This window comes from Tachyglossus aculeatus, chromosome 14, assembly GCF_015852505.1.
Source record: "Tachyglossus aculeatus isolate mTacAcu1 chromosome 14, mTacAcu1.pri, whole genome shotgun sequence".
Taxonomy (NCBI): Eukaryota; Metazoa; Chordata; class Mammalia; order Monotremata; family Tachyglossidae; genus Tachyglossus; species Tachyglossus aculeatus.
In genome coordinates, this window is record NC_052079.1 from 54,613,762 (window position 1) to 54,637,126 (window position 23,365).

General features: G+C 48.9%; 1 protein-coding gene and 1 non-coding gene across 8 annotated transcripts in view; one reads left to right on the plus strand and one right to left on the minus strand.

Moving 5' to 3' along the window:
- Positions 1-3,238: 3,238 nt before the first annotated feature.
- Positions 3,239-23,365, plus strand: part of TTLL8 (tubulin tyrosine ligase like 8) — a 35,144-nt gene continuing 15,017 nt past the window's right edge. For 3 of the 7 annotated variants that reach the window (XM_038756300.1, XM_038756302.1, XM_038756303.1), the window contains exons 1-6: positions 3,239-3,319; positions 12,259-12,378; positions 15,565-15,656; positions 17,747-17,888; positions 20,144-20,217; positions 21,544-21,699. In XM_038756300.1, coding sequence (XP_038612228.1) covers positions 12,276-12,378; positions 15,565-15,656; positions 17,747-17,888; positions 20,144-20,217; positions 21,544-21,699 — 567 coding nt within the window. In that variant the 5' untranslated portion in view covers positions 3,239-3,319; positions 12,259-12,275. Of the gene's footprint in view, positions 3,320-12,258; positions 12,383-15,564; positions 15,657-17,746; positions 17,889-20,143; positions 20,218-21,543; positions 21,700-23,365 lie in introns of those variants that run through there. The other 4 variants (XM_038756301.1, XM_038756305.1, XM_038756306.1 and 1 more) reach the window with 3 other exon arrangements.
- Positions 13,600-13,737, minus strand: LOC119937434. The gene has a single exon (XR_005454104.1). It is a non-coding gene; the product is annotated as a small nucleolar RNA SNORA7 (small nucleolar RNA).

Below are 23,365 nucleotides of genomic sequence, written 5' to 3' on the forward strand. Positions count from 1 at the left end.
CCCCGGGGGAGTGGGAGGGTAGCGTAATAACCCACTGGAGCCCCTGAGTGGTATAATAACCCGCCCCAACCCCCCAGGGGCATCATAATCCACTAGCCCCAGGGACCCAGCACAGATCATCCAACACCCCTGACTCTCCCCCTCTCCATCCCTGACGGTCCCCCAGTGACCCAGTCTGGACCATCCAACACCCCTGACTCTCCCCTCCCCATCAAGCGCTTAGTACAGTGCTCTGCACACAGTAAGTGCTCAATAAATACGATTGAATGAATCTCTGACTGTCTCCTCAGTGAGCCAGCCTGGACCACCCCACAGCCCTGACTCTCTCCTCCCGATCAAGGGCTTAGTACAGTGCTCTGCACACAGTAAGTGCTCAATAAATACGATTGAATGAATCTCTGACTGTCTCCTCAGGGAGCCAGCCTGGACCATCCAACACCCCTGACTCTCCCCTCCCCATCAAGTGCTTAGTACAGTGCTCTGCACACAGTAAGTGCTCAATAAATACGATTGAATGAATCTCTGACTGTCTCCTCAGGGAGCCAGCCTGGACCATCCAACACCCCTGACTCTCCCCTCCCCATCAAGTGCTTAGTACAGTGCTCTGCACACAGTAAGTGCTCAATAAATACGATTGAATGAATCTCTGACTGTCTCCTCAGTGAGCCAGCCCGGACCATCCCACAGCCCTGACTCTCCCCTCCCCATCAAGCGCTTAGTACAGTGCTCTGCACACAGTAAGTGCTCAATAAATACAATTGAATGAATCTCTGACTGTCTCCTCAGTGAGCCAGCCTGGACCATCCCACAGCCCTGACTCTCCCCTGCCCGTAGTCCTGGGGCAGACATCCCTGAAGAACTGCCCAGTAAGGAAGAACGAGCCACTTTGCCCCCTTTCCTGCTCCATCCGGGGTGGCGGGGGTCAGGCAGGATTTGGTCCATCTCGGGGGCCTGGATCCGGCCTATTCCACCCTCCAGGTCCACCAGCACAATGGTGAGTCCGGGCTTGGGGGTCAGAGGTCGTGCATTCTAATCCCGGCTCTGCCACTTGTCAGCTGTGTGACCTTGAGCAAGTCACTTCCCTTCTCTGGGCCTCAGTGACATCAGATGTAAAATGGGAATGAAGACTGTGAGCCCCCACGTGGGACAATCTGATTACCTTGTATCGCCCCCAGCGCTTAGAACAGTGCTTGGCGTATAGTAAGCGCTTAACAAATGCCAACCCTATTATTATTATTATTATTAAAATGGGGATGAAGACTGTGAGCCCCACGTGTGACAACCTGGTAACCTTATATCTACCCCAGCGTTTAGAACAGTGCTAGGCACATAGTAACCGCTTAACAAATGCAAACATTATTATTATTATTATTATTAAAATGGTGATGAAGACTGTGAGCGCCACGTGGGACAACCTGGTAACCTTATATCTACCCCAGTGCTTAGAACAGTGCTTGGCACATAGAAAGCGCTTAACAAATGCCAACATTATTATTATTAAAATGGTGATGAAGACTGTGAGCGCCACATGGGACAACCTGGTAACCTTATATCTACCCCAGTGCTTAGAACAGTGCTTGGCACATAGTAAGCGCTTAACAAATGCCAACATTATTATTATTAAAATGGTGATGAAGACTGTGAATGCCACGTGGGACAACCTGATAACCTTATATCTCCCCCAGCGCTTAGAACAGTGCTTGGCACATAGTAAGCGCTTAACAAATGCCAACATTTTTATAATGATGTGCATATAGTATAGCTTTAATTCTATTTGTTCTGACGACTTTGACACCTGTCTACATGTTTTGTTTTGTTGTCTGTCTCCCCTTCTAGATTGTGAGCCCATTGTTGGGTAGGGACCGTCTCTAGATGTTGCCGACTTGTACTTCCCAAGCGCTTAGTCCAGTGCTCTGCACACAGTAAGCGCTCAATAAATACGATTGAATGGATGAATGAATTATTATTAAAATGGGGGTGAAGACTGTGAGCCCACGTGGGACAACTTGGTAGCCTTTTATCTACCCCAGCGCTTAGAACAGTGCTTGGCACATAGGAAGCGCTTAACAAATGCCAACATTATTATCATTAAAATGGGGATGAAGACTGTGAGCGCGACGTGGGACAACCTGGTAACCTTATATCTACCCCAGCGTTTAGAACAGTGCTTGGCATATAGTAAGCGCTTAACAAATGCCAACATTATTATTATTAAAATGGGGATGAAGACTGTGAATGCCACGTGGGACAACCTGATAACCTTATATCTCCCCCAGCGCTTAGAACAGTGCTTGGCACATAGTAAGCTCTTAACAAATGCCAACATTATTATAATGATGTGCATATAGTATAGCTTTAATTCTATTTGTTCTGACGACTTTGACACCTGTCTACATGTTTTGTTTTGTTGTCTGTCTCCCCCTTCTAGATTGTGAGCCCATTGTTGGGTAGGGACCGTCTCTATATGTTGCCGACTTGTACTTCCCAAGCGCTTAGTCCAGTGCTCTGCACACAGTAAGCGCTCAATAAATACGATTGAATGGATGAATGAATTATTATTAAAATGGGGGTGAAGACTGTGAGCCCACGTGGGACAACTTGGTAGCCTTATATCTACCCCAGCGCTTAGAACAGTGCTTGGCACATAGGAAGCGCTTAACAAATGCCAACATTATTATTATTAAAATGGGGATGAAGACTGTGAGCGCCACGTGGGACAACCTGGTAACCTTATATCTACCCCAGCGTTTAGAACAGTGCTTGGCATATAGTAAGCGCTTAACAAATGCCAACATTATTATTATTAAAATGGGGATGAAGACTGTGAGCGCCACGTGGGACAACCTGGTAACCTTATATCTACCCCAGCGTTTAGAACAGTGCTTGGCATATAATAAGCGCTTAACAAATGCCAACATTATTATTATTAAAATGGGGATGAAGACTGTGAGCACCACGTGGGACAACCTGGTAACCTTATATCTCCCCCAGCGCTTAGAACAGTGCTTGGCACATAGTAAGCGCTTAACAAATGCCAACATTATTATTATTATTGTTCTCAGTGGGGGCGGGGGAGGAGGCCCGGAGGCGGCCGGAGCCCCCCGCGGGCGTTCCCGTCTCCCCCCGCTGGGGGGCGCGCCGTGCGCCGGTCCAGCCCCTCTGGTTGCCCCTGGCAACGGCGGGATGCGCCCGCGCCGGGCCAGGAGCGGCCGGGGACGCCGGCCCCCCGCACGGCCCCCCTTACGGGCCCCCGCACGGCCCCGGGCCAGGGCGGGCCGGAGGGGCTCCTCGGCCGCCCAAGGGACGCGGCCACCCGCCGGTAAGAGCTCCGGGACCCTGCTCCCCGGGGGCCGAGGGGAGAGGAGGGGGCGCGGGGGAGCCCCGGGATCACCCACAGAGCCCCCCTCCTCCTCCTGCCCCCCTGCCCCCTCCTCTTTCCCTTCCTCCACACCCCTCTCCGATGTCCAGGCTCCGCATCCCCTCCCCCTTCCCTCCCTCCAGGCCCCCCGCCCCCTCCTCCTTCCCTATGTCCAGGCTCCTCATCCCCTCCCCCTTTCCTCCCTCCAGGCTCCCCGCCCCCTCTCCTTTTCTTTCCTCCAGACCCCCCCCCTCCTCCCTATGTCCAGGCCCCGTACCCCCTCTTCTTTCCCCTCCTCCGGGCCCCCCCGCCCCATCCTCCAGACTCCCCACTCCCCTCCTGCCCCCCTCTTCCCTTCTCCTTCCCTGTGTCCAGGCCCCCCGCCCCATCCTCCAAACTCCCCACTCCCCTCCTGCCCCCCTCTTCCCTTCTCCTTCCCCTCCTCCAGCCCCCCCCATCCTCCAGACTCCCCACTCCCCTCCTGCCCCCCTCTTCCCTTCTCCTTCCCTGTGTCCAGGCCCCCCGCCCCATCCTCCAGACTCCCCACTCCCCTCCTGCCCTCCTCTTCCCTTCTCCTTCCCAGTGTCCAGGCCTCCCGCCCCATCCTCCAGACTCCCCACTCCCCTCCTGCCCTCCTCTTCCCTTCTCCTTCCCTGTGTCCAGGCCTCCCGCCCCATCCTCCAGACTCCCCATTCCCCTCCTGCCCTCCTCTTCCCTTCTCCTTCCCCTCCTCCAGGCCCCCCGCCCCATCCTCCAGACTCCCCACTCCCCTCCTGGCCCCCTTCCCTTCTCCTTCCCTGTGTCCAGGCCCCCCGCCCCATCCTCCAGTCTCCACACTCCCCTCCTGCCCCCCTCTTCCCTTCTCCTTCCCTGTGTCCAGGCCCCCGCCCCCCTTTCCTTCCTTCCTTCCTTCCTTCCTTCCTTCCTTCCTTCCTTCCTTCCTTCCTTCCTTCCTTCCTTCCTTCCTTCCTTCTTTCCTTCCTTCCTTCCTTCCTTCCATCGTATTTATTGAGCGCTTACTGCGTGCAGAGCACTGGACTATTTTTATCAATCAGTCGTATTTATTGAGCGCTTACTGTGTGCAGAGCACTGGACTATTTTATCAATCAATCGTATTTATTGAGCGCTTACTGTGTGCAGAGCACTGTACTAAGCGCTTGGGAAGTCCAAGTTGGCAACATATAGAGACGGTTCCTACCCAACGGTGGGCTCACAGTCTAGAAGGGGGAGCTGTTCTGTTATTCTGTTTTGTTTTGTTTTGTTCTCTGTCTCCCCCTTCTAGACTGTGAGCCCACTGTTGGGTAGGTACCGTCTCTACATGTTGCTAACTTGGACTTCCCAAGCGCTTAGTACAGTGCTCTGCACACAGTAAGCGCTCAATAAATACGATTGAATGAATGAATGAACGAATGTACTAAGCGCTTGGGAAGTATAAGTTGGCAACATATAGAGACGGTCCCTATTCAACAATGGGCTCACAGTCTAGAAGGGGGAGCCCCCCCCTTCTCTTTCCCTATCAATCAATCAATCGTATTTATTGAGCGCTTACTGTGTGCAGAGCACTGTACTAAGCGCTTGGGAAGTCCAAGTTGGCAACATATAGAGATGGTCCCTACCCAACCGTGGGCTCACAGTCTATCTTCAGGCCCCCACCGCCTCCTCCTCCTTCCCTTTCTCCAGACCCTCACCCCCCTTTCCTCCTTCCCTTATTTCCAGGCTCCATTCATTCAATCGTATTTATTCTAGACTGTGAGCCCGCTGTTGGGTAGGGACCGTCTCTATATGTTGCCAACTTGTACTTCCCAAGCGCCTAGTACAGTGCTGTGCACACAGTAAGCGCTCAATAAATACGATTGAATGAATTGAGCACTTACTGTGTGCAGAGCACTGTACTAAGCGCTTGCACCCCCTTCTCTGCAGCATGGCTCAGTGGAAAGAGCCCGGGCTTTGGAGTCAGAGGTCAGGGGTTCAAACCCGGCTCCGCCACTTGTCAGCTGTGTGACTTTGGGCAAGTCACTTCACTTCTCTGGGCCTCAGTGACCTCATCTGGAAAATGGGGATGAAGACTGGGAGCCCCCCGTGGGACAACCTGATCACCTTGTAACCTCTCCAGCGCTTAGAACAGTGCTTTGCACATAGTAAGCGCTTAATAAATGCCATCATTATTTTTCTCTTTCCCTATCATTAGGCCCCCCCGCCCATCCCCTTTCCCCTCCTCCAAGTTCCCTACTCCCCTCCTTCTGTTCCTCTAGACCTCCCCCCACCCTTCATTCATTCATTCATTCATTCATTCATTCATTCTATCGTATTTATTGAGCGCTTACTGTGTGCAGAGCACTGTACTAAGCGCTTGGATGTTACCATCCGGCAAGAGAGACAATCCCTACCCAACAGCGGGCTCACGGTCTAGAAGGGGGAGACAGACAACAAAACGAAACAAGTAGACAGGCGTCAATAGCATCAAAATAGATAAATAGAATTATAGGTATCTATGCATCATTAATAAAATGAATAGAGTAATAAATATGTACAAATATACACAAGAGCTGTGGGGAGGGGAAGGGGGTAGAGCAGAGGGAGGGCCTAGGGGTGATGGGGAGGGGAGAAGGAGCAGAGGAATAGTGGGCTCAGTCTGGGAAGATTCCTCCTTCCCTATTCCCAGGCTCCACATCCCCCTCTTCCTTATGTCCAGGCCCCCCGCCCCCTCCTCCTTCCCTATCTCCAGGCTCTCCACTCCCTCCTCCTCCTCCTCCTGCCCCCCATCCCTCTTTTTGCCCCTCCTCCAGGTTCCCCACCCCCTCCTTCTGCCCCCTCCCCCGTCCCTCCTCTCCTCCCTGCCGCCCTCCCCATCCTCTCGCACCCCAATTCTGTTCCCTGTCCCTCCCCGCCCCTTCCCCCCATTCATCATCATCATCATCATCATCAATCGTATTTATTGAGCGCTTACTGTGTGCAGAGCACTGTACTAAGCGCTTGGGAAGCACAAGTTGGCAACATATAGAGACAGTCCCCACCCAACAGTGGGCTCACAGTCTAAAAGGGGGAGACAGAGAACAAAACCAAACATACTAACAAAATAAAATAAATAGAATAGATATGTACAAGTAAAATAAATAGATAAATAAATAGAGTAATAAATATGTACAAACATATATACATATATACAGGTGCTGTGGGGATGGGAAGGAGGTAAGATGGGGGGATGGAGAGGGGGACCAGGGGGAGAGGAAGGAAGGGGCTTAGTCTGGGAAGGCCTCCTGGAGGAGGTGAGCTCTCAATAGGGCCTTGAAGGGAGGAAGAGAGCTAGCTTGGCGGATGGGCCTTTTAGACTGTGAGTCTAAAAGTCTTTTAGACTGTGAGCCCACTGTTGGGAAGGGACTGTCTCTATATGTTGCCAATTTGTACTTCCCAAGCGCTTAGTACAGTGCTCTGCACATAGTAAGCGCTCAATAAATACGATTGATGATGATGATGATGGGCAGAGGGAGGGCATTCCAGGCCCGGGGGATGACGTGGGCCAGGGGTCGATGGCGGGACAGGCGAGACCCCCCCCCCCCCCATCCTCCCACTCTGCCCCTGGCCTGGCCCCGAGGCTCAAGATGTGTGAGGGTCTTCCAGAACCTCCACCCCCCTGCCACTAGCCCCCCTCAACCGGGATTCATTCATTCAATCATATTTATTGAGCGCTTACTGTGTGCAGAGGCACTGTACTAAGCGCTTGGGAAGTACAAGGTGGCAACATATAGAGACGGTCCCTCCCCATCCCCCCACCTTATCTCCTTCCCCTCCCCACAGCACCTGTATATATGTATATATGTTTGTACATATTTATTACTCTATATTTTACTTGTACATATTTATTCTATTTATTTTATTTTGTTAATATGTTTTGCTGTCTGTCTCCCCCTTCTAGACTGTGAGCCCGCTGTTGGGTAGGGACCGTCTCTAGATGTTGCCAACTTGGACTTCCCAAGAGCTTAGTCCAGTGCTCTGCACACAGTGAGCGCTCAATAAATACGATTGAATGAATGCCTCCACATGTTGCCAACTTGGACTTCCCAAGCGCTTAGTCCAGTGCTCTGCACACAGTAAGCGCTCAATAAATACGATTGAATGAATGCCTCTATACGTTGCCAACTTGGACTTCCCAAGCGCTTAGTCCAGTGCTCTGCACACAGTAAACGCTCAGTAGATGCGATTGAATGAATGAATGAATGAACGAACAACGGGCTCACAGTCTAGAAGGGGGAGACAGACAACAAAACAAAACATGTGGACAGGTGTCAAGCACTTAGAACAGTGCTTTACACATAGTAAGCGCTTAATAAATGCCATTAAAAAAAAAGTCAGAACAAATGGAATTAAAGCTAAATGCACATCATTAACAAAATAAATAGAATAGTAAATATGTATGCATGCCCCCCCAGCAGAACCCCCCAAACCAGGCCCCCAATGTGGTTGTCCAGTCTGGGACAGCGGCTCTTCAATCCACCCCGCTGACCACCCCTCACCCCTTCTGCCCTGTTGTTCCTTGCCCCCAACCCAACTCCTGCCACAGGAAAGCACCATAATTTCCCATCACCCAAGGCCTCAGCTTTTCCAAGGAACCTTTTTTAAGGAACAAGGACCGTATCCCACCTGATTGGAAGCAGAAGGTCATGGGTCCTCATTCCGGCTTGCTGCTGTGTGACCCGGGGCAAGTCACTTCACTTCTCTGGGCCTCAGTTCCCTCACCTGTAAAATGGGGATTAAGACTGTGAGCCCACTTGGGACAGGGACCATATCCAACCCAATTTGCTTGTGTCCGCCCCCACGTTTGTTACAGCGCCTGGCATATAGTAAGTACTTAACAAATACCATTAATAATAATAATAATAATAATAATGGCATTTATTAAGCACTTACTATGTGCAGAGCACTGTTCTAAGCCCTGGGGAGGTTACAAGGAGATCAGGTTGTCCCACGGGGGGCTCACAGTCTTAATCCCCATTTTACAGATGAGGGAACTGAGGCACAGAGAAGTTAAGTGACTTGCCCAAAGTCACACAGCTGACAATTGGCAGAGCGGGGATTCAAACCCATGAGCCCTGACTCTGTTATTATTAGTAGTATTATCTTGGATCTGCCCCACTGCCTAGTATAGTGCTGGGCACAGTAAGAGAAGCAGCGTGGCTTTGTGGAAAGAGCACGGGCTTGAGAGTCAGAGGTCACGGGTTCTAATCTTGGCTCCGCCACTTATCAGCTGTGTGACTTCAGGCAAAGTCACTTAACTTCTCTGTGCCTCAGTCACCTCATCTGTAAAATGGGGATTAAGACCGTGAGCCCCACATGGGACAGCCTGATGACCCTGTATCTACCCCAGCGCTTAGAACAGCGCTTGGCACATAATAAGCACTTAACAAATGCCATCAATCAATCAATCAATCGTATTTATTGAGCGCTTACTATGTGCAGAGCACTGTACTAAGCGCTTGGGAAGTACAAATTGGCATCACATAGAGACAGTCCCTACCCAACAGTGGGCTCACGTGCCATCATTATTATATATATCAAGCGCTTAGTACAGTGCTCTGCACACAGTAAGCACTCAATAAATACTAGTCGCTCCCTGGAGAGAAAACCAATGGTTGGGGTCGCGATTGTCAGCTGGGTGACTTTGGGCAAGTCACTTCACTTCTCTGGGCCTCAGTTACCTCATCTGTAAAATGGGGATTAAGACTGTGAGCCCCACGTGGGACAACCTGATCACCCTGTATCCTCCCCAGCGCTTAGAATCAATCAATCAATCAATCAATCGTATTTATTGAGTGCTTACTATGTGCAGAGCACTGTACTAAGCGCTTGGGAAGTACAAATTGCCATCACATAGAGACAGTCCCTACCCAACAGTGGGCTCACAGTCTAAAAGGGGGAGACAGAGAACTGAACCAAACATACCAACAAAATAAAATAAGTAGGATAGAAATGTACAAGTAAAATAAATAAATAAATAAATAAATAGAGTAATAAATATGTACAACCATATATACATATATACAGGTGCTGTGGGGAAGGGAAGGAGGTAAGACGGGGGGATGGAGAGGGGGACGAGGGGGAGAGGAAAGAAGGGGCTCAGTCTGGGAAGGCCTCCTGGAGGAGGTGAGCTCTCAGCAGGGCCTTGAAGGGAGGAAGAGAGCTAGCTTGGCGGATGGGCAGAGGGAGGCCACTCCAGGCCCGGGGGAGGACGTGGGCCGGGGGTCGATGGCGGGACAGGCGAGAGCGAGGTACAGTGAGGAGATTAGTGGTGGAGGAGCGGAGGGTGCGGGCTGGGCAGTAGAAGGAGAGAAGGGAGGTGAGGTAGGAGGGGGCGAGGGGATGGACAGCCTTGAAGCCCAGGGTGAGGAGTTTCTGCCTGATGCGCAGATTGATCGGTAGCCATTGGAGGTTTTTGAAGAGGGGAGTAATATGTCCAGAGCGTTTCTGGACAAAGACAATCCGGGCAGCAGCATGAAGTATGGATTGAAGTGGAGAGAGACACGAGGATGGGAGATCAGAGAGAAGGCTATTTACACATAGTAAGTGCTTAACAAATGCCAATTATTATTATTATTAAGAGCAGGGAGTGGGGCAATTAGGGCAAAGGAAGAGAAACAGGTTACCTCCCTTCTCCCCATTTCTCCCTCCTGCTAGACCCGACTCCTTAGTTGTATTCAGGCCCCCTCTCTTCCCCACCTCCTTACCTGGGGGTCCAGAGCTGTGACCCGCTCAGAATTTGAGAGGATTGAGGTGCTAGTGGATCCTCTACCCTACCCCTACTCCCTACCCAGCATGGCTCAGTGGAAAGAACACGGGCTTTGGAGTCAGAGGTCATGGGTTCAAATCCCGGCTCTGCCAACTGTCAGCTGATTTGGGGCAAGTCACTTCACTTCTCAGGCCCTCAGTTCCCTCATCTGTAAAATGGGGATTAAAACTGTGAGCCCCTCGTGGGACAACCTGATCACCTTAGAACAGTGCTGTGCACATAGTAAGCGCTTAACAAATGCCGTTATTATTATTATTTATTTTCTTTTGTTAGTATGTTTGGCTTTGTTCTCTGTCTCCCCCTTTTAGACTGTGAGCCCACTGTTGGGTAGGGACTGTCTCTATGTGTTGCCAACTTGTACTTCCCAAGCGCTTAGTCCAGTGCTCTGCACACAGTAAGCGCTCAATAAATACGATCGATTCATTGATTGATTATTCTCAGGGCCTCAGTTCCCTCATCTGTAAAATGGGGCTGAAGACTGTGAGCCCCCCGTCGGACAACCTGATCACCTTGTATCCCCCCAGCTCTTAGAACAGTGTGCTGCACATAGTAAGCGCTTAACAAATGCCGTCATTATTATTACCCCCTACCCCCTATCCACAAGGCCCAGGGCGATTCATTTAAATCAGGGCCAAGCTGCCATCAATCTGGAGTCCCCCATTGAATGGTCTTCTTTCCTGGCCCAGAATCAGGCTTAAGTCTGGAGCATAGTGGCCTAGTGGCTACAGCTGGAGCCTGGGAGTCAGAGGTCATGGGTTCGAATCCCAGCTCCGCCACTTGTCTGCTCTGTGGCCTTAGGCAAGTCCCTTCACTCCTCTGGGCCTCGGTGACCTCATCTGTAAAATGGGGATTAAGACCGTGAGCCCCAGGTGGGGCAGGGACTATGTCCAACCTCATTAGCTTGGATCTAGCACAGTGCTTAGAACAGTGCTGGGCATGTAGTGAGTGCTTAACAAATACCATAAAAAAGGTCTTAAAGGTGATCTAGTCAGCTATAATAATAATAATAATAATAATAATAATGATAGAGAAGCAGTGTGGCTCAGTGGAAAGAGCACGGGCTTGGGAGTTAGAGGTCATGGGTTCAAAACCTGGCTCTGCCACTTGTCAGCTGTGTGACTTTGGTCCAGTCACTTAACTTCTCTGTGCCTCAGTTCCCTCATCTGTAAAATGGGGATGAAGACTGTGAGCCTCATGTGGGACAACTTAATCACCTTGTATCCTTCCCAGCACTTAGAACAGTGCTTTGCACGTAGTAAGCACTTAACAAATGCCATTATTATTATTATTGTTATTAATGATGGCATTTGTTAAGCACTTACTATGTGAGAAGCACTGTTCTAAGCGCCGGGGGGGATACAAGGTGATCAGGTTGTCCCATGTGGGGCTCAAAGTCTTAATCCCCATTTTACAGATGGGGTAACTGAGGCCCAGAGAAGTTAAGTGACTTCCCAAAGCCACACGGCTGACAAGTGGTGAAGCCAGGATTAGAACCCACGACCTCTGGCTCGCAAGCCCGGGCTCTTTCCACTGAGCCACGCTGCTTCTCTTTGACAGGCAGGGACCAAAGCCATAGGGGTGTAGATGGGAGGCAGGAAAAGCACAGATCACGTAACCTGATCTCTAGTCCAAACTCTGAATAAGTCACCAAAATCTTTCTGAGCCTCAGTTTCCTCATCTTTTAGATGGGGCTGATGGTCTGGGCTTCTCCCTACCTCCCTGGCATACTGTGAAGGCAAAATGAGATCACTGAAAAGAAAGTACATGGGGAAAATAAGAACACCAGATAAAGTCCAGGTATTATTATATGAGAAGCAGCATGGCCTGGTGGAAAGAACTCAGGATTGAGAGTCAGGGGACCTGAGTTCTAATCCCTGTTCTGCTACTTGCTTGCTGGGTGACCTTGGGCAAGTCACTTCATTTCTCTGCACCTCAGTTTTCCTCCTCTGTAAAACAGGGTGAAATACCTGTCCTCCCTCCTCCTTACCCCATGAGCTCCACGTGGATCAGGGACTGGGTCGGATTTGATTATTCTACATTTACCCCAGCCCTTAGCACATAGTAAGTGCTTAACAAATACCATAATCATTATTATCATTTCCTTTTTTCAAATGCCCAGGAACCAGAACCAGAAAAATGAGAAAAGGTGGTCCACTGGCCCCAGCCATCATGAATGAGAGTCATACCACGAAGAGAAGATTCTCACTAGCTTCTTGCGATGAAGAAAGAAAAGAAAATAGTTTGTATTTAGAAATTCTTTATCTGCTAGTTTCGGCTGCTAGGATGTCTGGGACTGTAACAGTGACCTCTGGGGTTGTGGCCTGTTTTCCAGGAGAGGATTATCTCTGTTCTTTAAGAGACACCTGCAAGACTCCATGCAAGGAGGAGTCAAGGGATTGTCTAAGAAATGTGGGTTGTCCCACCTCATCCACCCGTTCACATCCTGGTTGACTGATTGACTGGTCTTCTCTGGAAACTTGCGGCATTCCACACTGTGTTCTAGTGGAAAAAGCACTGGGCAGGAGCGAGGAGCCCTGAGTTCTAATCTGCCACTGGCCTGCCAAGCGACTTTGGGCATGTCACTTAATCTCTCCGGGCCCCAATTTACTCATCTGTAAAGTGGGATAAGAGATTGTCAGATCAGGGACTGTGCCCTATCTGATAACCTGGTGTGTACCTTGGCACTTAGCACATAGTAAGCACTGTAATTATTTTCTTTTATTATCCCACGTTTCTATCGGGTATCTAGCCCGGTACTTTCTACAGTGTTAGTCACACAGTAAGCACTTAACAAATGCTCTTATTATTATCATTATCATTACTATTACTACCACCTTTACCTGTTTTCCAATTTTATCTTCTCCTCAAACTCACAATAGCAGCAGAGGCTAAAATGTTCCCCAAAAACTACGTCTGCTGCTTCTCTATTAATTGTCTTGGGCTGTCGAGTCATCTTCTAGACTGTGAGCCCACTGTTGAGTAGGGACCGTCTCTATATGTTGCCAACTTGGACTTCCCAAGCGCTTAGTACAGTGCTCTGCACACAGTAAGCGCTCAATAAATACGGTTGAACGAATGAATGAATGAATCTCCAACCCATAGCGAGGCCATGGACACGTCTCCCAGAACGCCTCACCTCCATCTGCAATTCATTCATTCATTCATTCATTCATTCAATTGTATTTATTGAGCGCTTACTGTGTGCAGAGCACTGTACTAAGTGCTTGAGAAGTCCAAGTTGGCAACATATAGAGACGGTCCCTACCCAACAGCGGGCTCACAGTCTAGAAGGAGGAGACAGACAACAGAACAAAACATATTAACATCGTTGTGGTAGTGTATCCATAGAGTTTTCTTGGTAAAAAGTGGTTTACCACATTGTCTCCTTCCACGGAGTAAACCTGAGTCTCCGCCCTCGACTCTCTCCCGTGCTGTTGTTGCCCAGCACGGGTGAGTTTTGACTTGTAGCAGATGGCCCTCCACTCGCTAGCCACTGGCCAAGCTAGGAATGGAATGGGTAGGCCTCTGCTTGACTCTCCCTCCCATAGTCGAGACTGGTAGAGGACTGGAAACTCTCCAGATACTACCCTGAGAGGGGGGGTCTCCATTAATAATGATTACTAACATCATCCTCCAGGCCTGGAATGCCCTCCCTCTGCCCATCCGCCAAGCTAGCTCTCTTCCTCCCTTCAAGGCCCTGCTGAGAGCTCACCTCCTCCAGGAGGCCTTCCCACACTCAGCCCCTTCCTTCCTCTCCCCCTCGTCCCCCTCTCCATCCCCCCCATCTTACCTCCTTCCCTTCCCCACAGCACCTGTATATATGTATATATGTTTGTACATATTTATTACTCTATTTATTTATTTATTTTACTTGTACATATCTATTCTATTTATTTTATTTTGTTAGTATGTTTGGTTTTCTTCTCTGTCTCCCCCTTTTAGACTGTGAGCCCACTGTTGGGTAGGGACTGTCTCTATATGTTGCCAATTTGTACTTCCCAAGCGCTTAGTACAGTGCTCTGCACATAGTAAGCGCTCAATAAATACGATTGATGATGATGATTACTAACATCGTTACGGCGGCGGTCATACTCATTAAGAGGGACTTAAAGAAGAAAGCGAGGCCGAGCGGATGGAGCAGGGGCTGGGAGTTCTAATCCACTTTTCTGCTGCGTGACCTTGGGCAAATCACTCACCTCGCCCCCTCCTACCTCACCTCCCTTCTCTCCTTCTCCAGCCCAGCCCGCACCCTCCGCTCCTCCACCACTAATCTCCTCACTGTACCTCGCTCTCGCCTGTCCCGCCATCGACCCCCGGCCCACGTCATCCCCCGGGCCTGGAATGCCCTCCCTCTGCCCATCCGCCAAGCTAGCTCTCTTCCTCCCTTCAAGGCCCTGCTGAGAGCTCACCTCCTCCAGGAGGCCTTCCCAGATTGAGCCCCTTCTTTCCTCTCCCCCTCGTCCCCCTCTCCATCCCCCCGCCTTACCGCCTTCCCCTCCCCACAGCACCTGTATATATGTATATATGGTTGTACATATTTATTACTCTGTTTATTTATTTATTTATTTATTTTACTTGTACATTTCTATCCTACTTATTTTATTTTGTTGGTATGTTTGGTTCTGTTCTCTGTCTCCCCCTTTTAGACTGTGAGCCCACTATCGGGTAGGGACTGTCTCTATGTGATGCCAATTTGTACTTCCCAAGCGCTTAGTACAGTGCTCTGCACATAGTAAGCGCTCAATAAATACGATTGATTGATTGATTGATTGATTCCCTTCTGTGAGCCTCAGCTATCTCATCTGCTAAATCAATCAATCAATCAATCATATTTATTGAGCGCTCACTGTGTGCAGAGCACTGTACTAAGCGCTTGGGAAGTACAAATTGGCAACATATAGAGACAGTCCCTACCCAACAGTGGGCTCACAGTCTAAAAGGGGGAGACAGAGAAGAAAACCAAACATACTAACAAAATAAAATAAATAGAATAGATATGTACAAGTAAAATAAATAAATAAATAGAGTAATAAATATGTACAAACATATATACATATATACAGGTGCTGTGGGGAAGGGAAGGAGGTAAGATGGGGGGGATGGAGAGGGGGATTAAGACTGTAAACTCCAGTCAAGACAGGGAATGTGTTCAGCGTGACAACCTTGTGTCTACCCCAGTGCTTGTTTCAGTACCTAGAACATAGTAAGCACTTAACAATTACCGTAAGAAAAGAAAACTCCTCCGTCTAGGTCCTCGTCAGTCTACGGAGTCTCAGATTTAGGCTGCAGGATAGGGCGGACGTGTTCCGAGGGGGGAAATCCTGTTTCTGACGGCCCTAACTGTTCTGGGCTGGGACTAGGGAAACATTCAGTCCTGGTCTGGCCCAGCCTGGGGTATGGAGTGATTTTTCTGTCTCCTCCGCAGTGCCTAAAAGAGGTCTTTCCCTTGAATCGACACATTTTCCCCGACTGGACAGGTACAAGCAGGCAAAGCACTTATCGGAAAAGGCCATCAAGGTAGGTGTTTTCCTGGCGTTTTGGGGAGAAATGGGGAAGTTTTCACTTGGCAAATCGTCCTCTCGCTATCATATTCACATATACTGATAAAGCCTATATGGGACTCACAGACTCAGCTGCACTGAGGGTACGAGGAAGTTGTCCCTTGTTATGTTATTAGGTTAGATGTTCACAGCAAGTGGCTCCATTTTCTCCCTCTCTCTTTCTCTCTCTCTCTTTCTCTCTCTCTCTCTCTCTTTCTTTCTCTTTTTTCTTTCTTCCTTCATTCCTTCCATTTCCTTCTTTCTTTCCTTCCTTCCTTCCTTCCTTCCTTTCCTTCCTTCTTTTCCTCCCTCCCTCCCTCCCTTCCTTCCTTCCTTCCTTCCTTCCTTTCCTCCCTTCCTCCCTTCCTCCCTTCCTCCCTCCCTTCCTCCCTTCCTCCCTTCCTCCCTTCCTTCCTTCCTTCCTTCCTTCCTTCCTTCCTTCCTTCCTTCCTTCCTTCCTTCCTTCCTTCCTTCCTTTCCTCCCTTCCTCCCTTCCTCCCTTCCTCCCTCCCTTCCTCCCTTCCTCCCTTCCTTCCTTCCTTCCTTCCTTCCTTCCTTCCTTCCTTCCTTCCTTCCTTCCTTCCTTCCTTCCTTCCTTCCTTCCTTCCTTCCTTCCTTCCTTCCTTCCTTCCTTCCTTCCTTCTTTCTTTCTTTCTCTCTTTCTTACTCTCTCTCTCTCTTTCTTTCTTTCTTTCTCTCTTTCTTTCTTTCTTTCTTTCTTCCTTCCTTCCTTCCTTCCTTCCTTCCTTCCTTCCTTCCTTCCTTCCTTCCTTCCTTCCTTCCTTCCTTCCTTTCTTTCTTTCTTTCTTTCTTTCTTTCTTTCTTTCTTTCTTTCTTTCAACATGGCATAGTGGAAAGAGTACAGGCTTGGAGTCAGAAGTTCATGGGTTCTAATCCTGGCTCTGCCACTTGTCTGCTGTGTGACTTTAGATGAGTCACTTTACTTCTCTGTGCCTCAGTTTTCTCATTGGTAAAATGGGGATTGAGATTATGAACCCCATGTGGGAAAGGGACTGTGTCTTACCTGCTTTGCCTGTATCCACCCCAGTGCTTAGTGCAGTACCTAGCACATAGTATGTGCTTAACAAATGCATCATCATCATCATGAGAGATGGGGAATGTGTCCATCCCAAATTTGCTTGTATCCACCCCAGCACTTAGTACAGTGCCTGGCACATAGTAAGAGCTTAACAAATACCATTATTATTATTTATTTTCTCCTCATCTCCCACTCCCTATAAAGCTTTTGCTTGAAAAGAACTGCTTCTTCCTCAGTGGCAGTAGACCATGCTGGCCTATCCTCACCAACGGACTCCTGGTTTTCAGCTAGGACGCGGGATTTTTTTATGGTATTTGTTAAGCGCTTACTATATGCTGAGCACTGTTCTAAGTGATGGAATAGGTACAATAGGTCCTACCATTTTACAGTTGAAGAAACCGAGGCCCAGAGAAGTGTAGTGACATGTCGAGATCACACAGCAAGTATTTGGCAGAGCCAGAATTAGAACCCAGGTCCTCTGACTCTCAAGCCCCTGCTCTTTCCTCTAGGCCACACTGCTTCTGTTGCTGCTGTTGCCAACTCCGTTATATTGTACTCTCCCAAGCGCTTGCTACAGTGCTCTGTGTTCAGTAAATGCGATGGATTTTTGGGACCACTTCCTTGAGTTATGAAAAAGGGCCCCTGGGGAGTCAGAAGGAAGTTGCTTTAGTTGGGATGTGGGGCTCGGGTCAGGGGAAGGTTTCAGGGCGTCCTTCCCACCCCTGGCAACACAACCAGGGGTTCAGAAATCCATCGACATGCCACACCTCAAGCCCTTCATCAGAGGGGCCTTGTGACCAAAGCACTTAGCAACACTAGATTTCTCTGCGGGCCAGACTGACGTCCTGAAATACTAAGTGCGAGGGCATGCCCTGGAATTGGTTCGAAGTGGTGAATTTGGGTGGACTGTTGTCCCGAAGGTGGTCTCCTTTGGGGCTCACAACCACTGCAAACAAAGACAGAAAACTAGCTGTTGTCTGCAGAAATACTTTGAGCGCTTTAATTGAAAATATTTACTGGCTCCTTAGGAAAAGAAAATCTTTACCATCTTCGGGCATTACCCAGTAATCCGGGCTTGTCTCCAAAGAAGAGGCTGGGTGGAGAAGAAATTTCATCCCCTGTGCAAAGGAGTGCAGGATGGAAGCCACAGTGTTAACGGAAGAGTGAAAGGTAGTGCCTCTGGGGAGCTTTGGTTTCTCTAAATCAGAGGATCTGAGTTCTCGGGCAAGTCACTGCACTTCTCTGTGCCTCAGTTCCCTCATCTGAAAAATGGGGATTAAGACTGTGAGCCCCCCGTGGGACAACCTGATCACCTTGTAACCTCCCCAGCCCTTAGAACAGTGCTTTGCACATAGTAAGCGCTTAATAAATGCCATTAAAAAAACTCTGCCATTTGCCTGCCAGGCACATTAATCCTTGACACAGTGATTGATAATTGATTGATTGATTGACCGAAAGACTCCTTGAATACAAGGGAATGAACCAATGATTGATCTGGTTCCCAGAATTCTAGATAATTGAGTTTTTGCCCCCTCACACTTTGAACTTCCATATCCAGTCTGTCGCTAACTGCCCACAGTTTTTCCTCTACGGCATTTCCTAGGTCGGCCCCTTCCTCTCCGTCCGAATGTCCTCAATGTTGGTCCCAGATACTTGTCATTTCCCAACACATTTTTTTAAAAAATGAACTTTAAGTGCTTACTATGTGCCGAGCACTGTACTAAACGTACAATCTGATCAGGTTGGACATAGTCTCTGACCCACATGGGGCTCCCAGTCCATTTAATTTGCAGTTACCTCAACTGTAAAATGGGGATTAAGACTGTGAGTCCCACCTAGGACATGGACTGAGTCCAACCCAATTATCTTGTATCTACCCCAGTGCTTAGTACAGTGCCTGGCACGTAGCAAGTGCTCAACAAATCCCATTAAAAACAATGACCTTATAATCTAAAGGGGGAGACAGACGTTAATATAAATACATTTTGGATATGTAAGTAAGTGCTGTGGAGCTAAGGGTGGGGTGCCTGAAGTGTACTGATCCCAAAGCACAGACTACTTAGAAGAGAGAGGGAGCCAGGGAAAAGAGGATTTAATCAGGGAAGGCCTCTTGGAGGAGATGTGACCTTAATAATGCTTGGAAGGTGGAGAAGTTGTCTCGGTATATAATAATAATAATGATGGCATTTATTAAGCACTTACTATGTCTATATGTTTTGTTTTGTTGTCTGTCTCCCCCTTTTAGACTGTGAGCCCGTTGTTGGGAAGGGACCATCTCTATATGTTGCCGATTTGTACTTCCCAAGCGCTTAGTACAGTGCTCTGAACACAGTAAGTGCTCAACAAATACAATTGAATGAATGAATGAATGTGCCAAGCGCTGTTCTGAGCGCTGGGGTAGATACAAGGTAATCAGGTTGTCCCATGTGGGACTCACAGTCTTAATCCCCTTTTTACAGATGAGGTAACTGAGGCACAGAGAAGTCAAGTGACTTGCCCAAAGTCACACAGCTGATTGGTGGTGGAGCCGGGATTAGAACCCATGACCTCTGACTCTGAAGCCCAGGCTCTTTCCACCCTGACATGCTGCTTCTCATCATCATCATCATCAATCGTATTTATTGAGCGCTTACTAGGTGCAGAGCACTGTACTAAAAGGGAGTTCCCCTATATGAAGGGGGAGGTTGTGGGAAAGCAGCGTGACTTATTGGAAAGAGCCCGGGCTTGGGAGTCAGAGGGCGTGGGTTCTAATCCGCCACTTGTCGGCTGTGTGACTTTGGACAAGTCACTTAACGTCTCTGTGCCTCACTTACCTGTAAAATGGGGATTAAGACTGTGATCCCCATGTGGGACAACCTGATTACCTTGTATCTACCCCAGCGCTTAGAGCGGCGCTTGGCACATAGTAACCGCTTAACAAATACCATTAGCATTATTATTATTATTATATTATAGATAAGATCAAGACAGAGTGAGTAAACTGGCGCTAGAGGAGCAAAGTGTGAGGGCTGGGCCGAAGTAATTGACAAGTGAGGTGAGGTGTGTAGGGGGGGAACCAAATGACTGCTTGAAATCCAGAGGTGAGGCCTTCCCTGACTAATTTTCTTCTCCCCATTCCCTATCCCTCGTCTACTACCTCAACACTCCTCCATCAGATCGCCTCTTCCACAACCACAGCATTTCCGAACATATCGACCGACCCACCTCACCCTTTAAGCACTTAGTGATGAACATTCCCATTTTTCTTTCTCTTCTTCTATAACTGACTTGTTGTCTGTCTCCCCTCCAGATTGTACAGCGCTCTGCCCACAGTAGACACTCACTAGTTGCTTGGTCGCCTGATGGGTGTTTTATAGACGTTGATCTGGATAACCGTGATCTGACAGCATCGCTCTTTTTTGTCCGATTTTTTTTTTCAAATGAAGACGAGAACCGCCCTGACCGCAGAGAAGAGAGAGAGAGTTTTAACGACGAGTCGCACGGCATCCACGATGTGATGGTAGGATAACGAATGCGGCATCTCTGCAGCTCTGTTTTCACATGCTATTATTTTCAGAATAATAATAATAATAATAATGATGGCATTTGTTAAGCGCTTACTATGTGCAAAGCACTGTTCTAAGCGCTGTGGGGGGATGCAAAGTGATCAGGTTGTCCCATGTAGGGCTCACAGTCTTAATCCCCATTTTACAGATGAGGTAACTGAGGCTCAGAGAATAATAATAATAATAATGATTGTATTTAAGCGCTTACTATGTGCAAAGCACTGTTCTAAGTGCTGGGGAGGTTACAAGGTGATCAGGTTGTCCCACGTGGGGCTCACAGTCTTAATCCCCATTTTACAGATGAGGTAACTGAGGCTCAGAGAAGTTAAGTGACTTGCCCAAGGTCTCACAGCAGACATGTGGCGGAGCCAGGATTCGAACCCATGACCTCTGACTCCAAAGCCCGGGCTCTTTCCACTGAGCCACGCTGCTTCCCCTAATCTCTGCAGAGCACTGACCGAGCACTCTTGTATAGAGCACTGTACTCTACTTCCTATCTGCAGAGCACTGAAGTATGCGCCCACTCTGAAGAGCACTGTACTGGGTGCCTGCTGTATGTGCAGAGTGCTATACTGAATGTCTGTGGTACACAAAACACTGTAATAAACTTCTTAGAAGTTTCCAGTATTTATTTATTTTACTTGTACATATCTATTCTATTTATTTGATTTTGTTAGTATGTTTGGTTTTGTTCTCTGTCTCCCCCTTTTAGACTGTGAGCCCACTGTTGGGTAGGGACTGTCTCTATATGTTGCCAACTTGGACTTCCCAAGCGCTTAGTACAGTGCTCTGCACACAGTAAGCGCTCAATAAATACGATTGATGATGATGAAGATGACCAGTTGGGTTTATCGAGTGCTTACTGTTTACAGAGCACTGACTGCTTTGGAGTGGACGATAAAACAGATTTGGTAGACACATTCCCTGCCCACAACGAGCTTGCAGTCTAGAGGGGGAGATAGACGTTAAAATAAATTCCGTTTATGGACGTAAGTGCTGTGGGACAGAGGTAGGGGTGAATACAGGGGAGCGAGAGGGCGACGCAGAAGGGAGAGTTAGTAAGAGTTAGTAAGCGCTTAGTACAGTGCTCTGCACATAGTAAGCGCTCAATAAATACGATTGATGACAATAAATACGATTGATGACAATAAATGCGATTGATGAAAGGGAGATGGGAAAATGAGAGTTTAGTCATGGAAGGCCTCATGGAGGAGATGGGATTTTAATAAGGTTTGGAAGGTGGTGTCTGCCCACTGGCATTCGGCCTTCATTGTGGGCAGGGTTTTCCGGTTGCGGGGGTGTCCCAGTCTAGGTTGGTGAAGGATGAAACCCCGCACCTTCTCTGGACGATCAGACGGGATGTAATAGACGCCCACGGCTTACATGGCGACCAGATGCTGAATCACTACGGGAAGACGACCTCCTTCACCACCAAGGTGAGTCCCCAGCGGGGTCGTCCCCGCCATCACCGTCATCAATCAATCAATCAATCGTATTTATTGAGCGCTTACTGTGTGCAGAGCACTGTACTAAGCGCTTGGGAAGTCCAAGTTGGCGACATATAGAGACAGTCCCTACCCAACAGTGGGCTCACAGTCTAAAAGGGGGAGACAGATAACAAAACCAAACATACTAACAAAATAAAATAAATAGAATAGGTATGTACAAGTAAAATAAATAAATAGAGTAATAAATATGTACATATATATATGCAGGTGCTGTGGGGAAGGGAAGGAGGTAAGATGGGGGGATGGAGAGGGGGACGAGGGGGAGAGGAAGGAAGGGACTCAGTCTGGGAAGGCCTCCTGGAGGAGGTGAGCTCTCAGTAGGGCCTTGAAGGGAGGAAGAGAGCGAGCTTGGCGGATGGGCAGAGGGAGGCCATTCTGGGCCCGGGGGATGACGTGGGCCGGAGGTCGATGGCGGGACAGGCGAGAACGAGGCCTAACGGTGAGGAGATTAGCGGCGGAGGAGCGGAGGGTGCGGGCTGGGCTGGAGAAGGAGAGACGGGAGGTGAGGTAGGAGGAGGCGAGGGGATGGACAGCCTTGAAGCCCAGGGTGAGGAGTTTCTGCCTGATGCGCAGATTGATTGGTAGCCACTGGAGATTTTTGAGAAATCTCATCATCATCACCGTCAGTCTGGACCCCAGGGCTTGCACTGTACAGTGTGCAGTGCAGTGCAGTGCAGTGCAGGGCGCTGAACCCACTGCCTGATGATGGAGTTTCCCGTCAGGGTGAGCCTTGGCTCATTCTATGCAGGACACTGTACTGGGCACCTAATAATAATAATAATAATGATGATGATGGCAGTTTGCTAAGTGCTTACTATGTGCAAAGCACTGTTCTAAGCGCTGGGGAGGATACAGGGTGATCAGGTTGTCCCACGTGGGGCTCACAGTCTTAATCCCCACTTTACAGATGAGGGAACTGAGGCACAGAGAAGTTAAGTGTCTTGCCCAAAGTCACACAGCTGACAAGCGGGGGAGCCAGGATTCGAACCCATGACCTCTGACTCCAAAGCCCGGGCTCTTTCCACTGAGCCACGCTTGGCCCCATCTGAACGCTTCTGCCACTGGGGAGCATAAGGGAGTTTTCTTTGTCGGTGTTGAGGGTTCCCCATCCATAGTATTTATTGAACACCTACTGCTTGCGGAGCCCTGTACCCAGCGCTTGAGAGCAAACAGTAGTTTCAGTAGGCAAGATCCATGCCCTCAAGGAACTTAGAGTCTTTGTTTCCTGCCTCCTCTCCTCAGGACTGTAAGCTTGTTGTGGGCGGGGAATGTGTCTGCTTGTTGTTATATCAATCAATCAATCAACCAATCGTATTTATTGAGCGCTTACTGTGTGCAGAGCACTGTATTAAGCGCTTGGGAAGTACAAGTTGGCAACATATAGAGACAGTCCCTACCCAACAATGGGCTCACAGTCTAAAAAGTGGGCTCACAGTCTAAAATATCGTACAAGCGCACAGAGTGAGTGCTCCATAAATACGATTGACTGACTGACTCTTTGCCCAAAGCTGCCAAGGGACCACCTGGGAATGTGGGAATGGGGGAACATTTTAGGAAGGGCTAATTTCCCAGAAGTTCCTCCACTGGCCGGGAT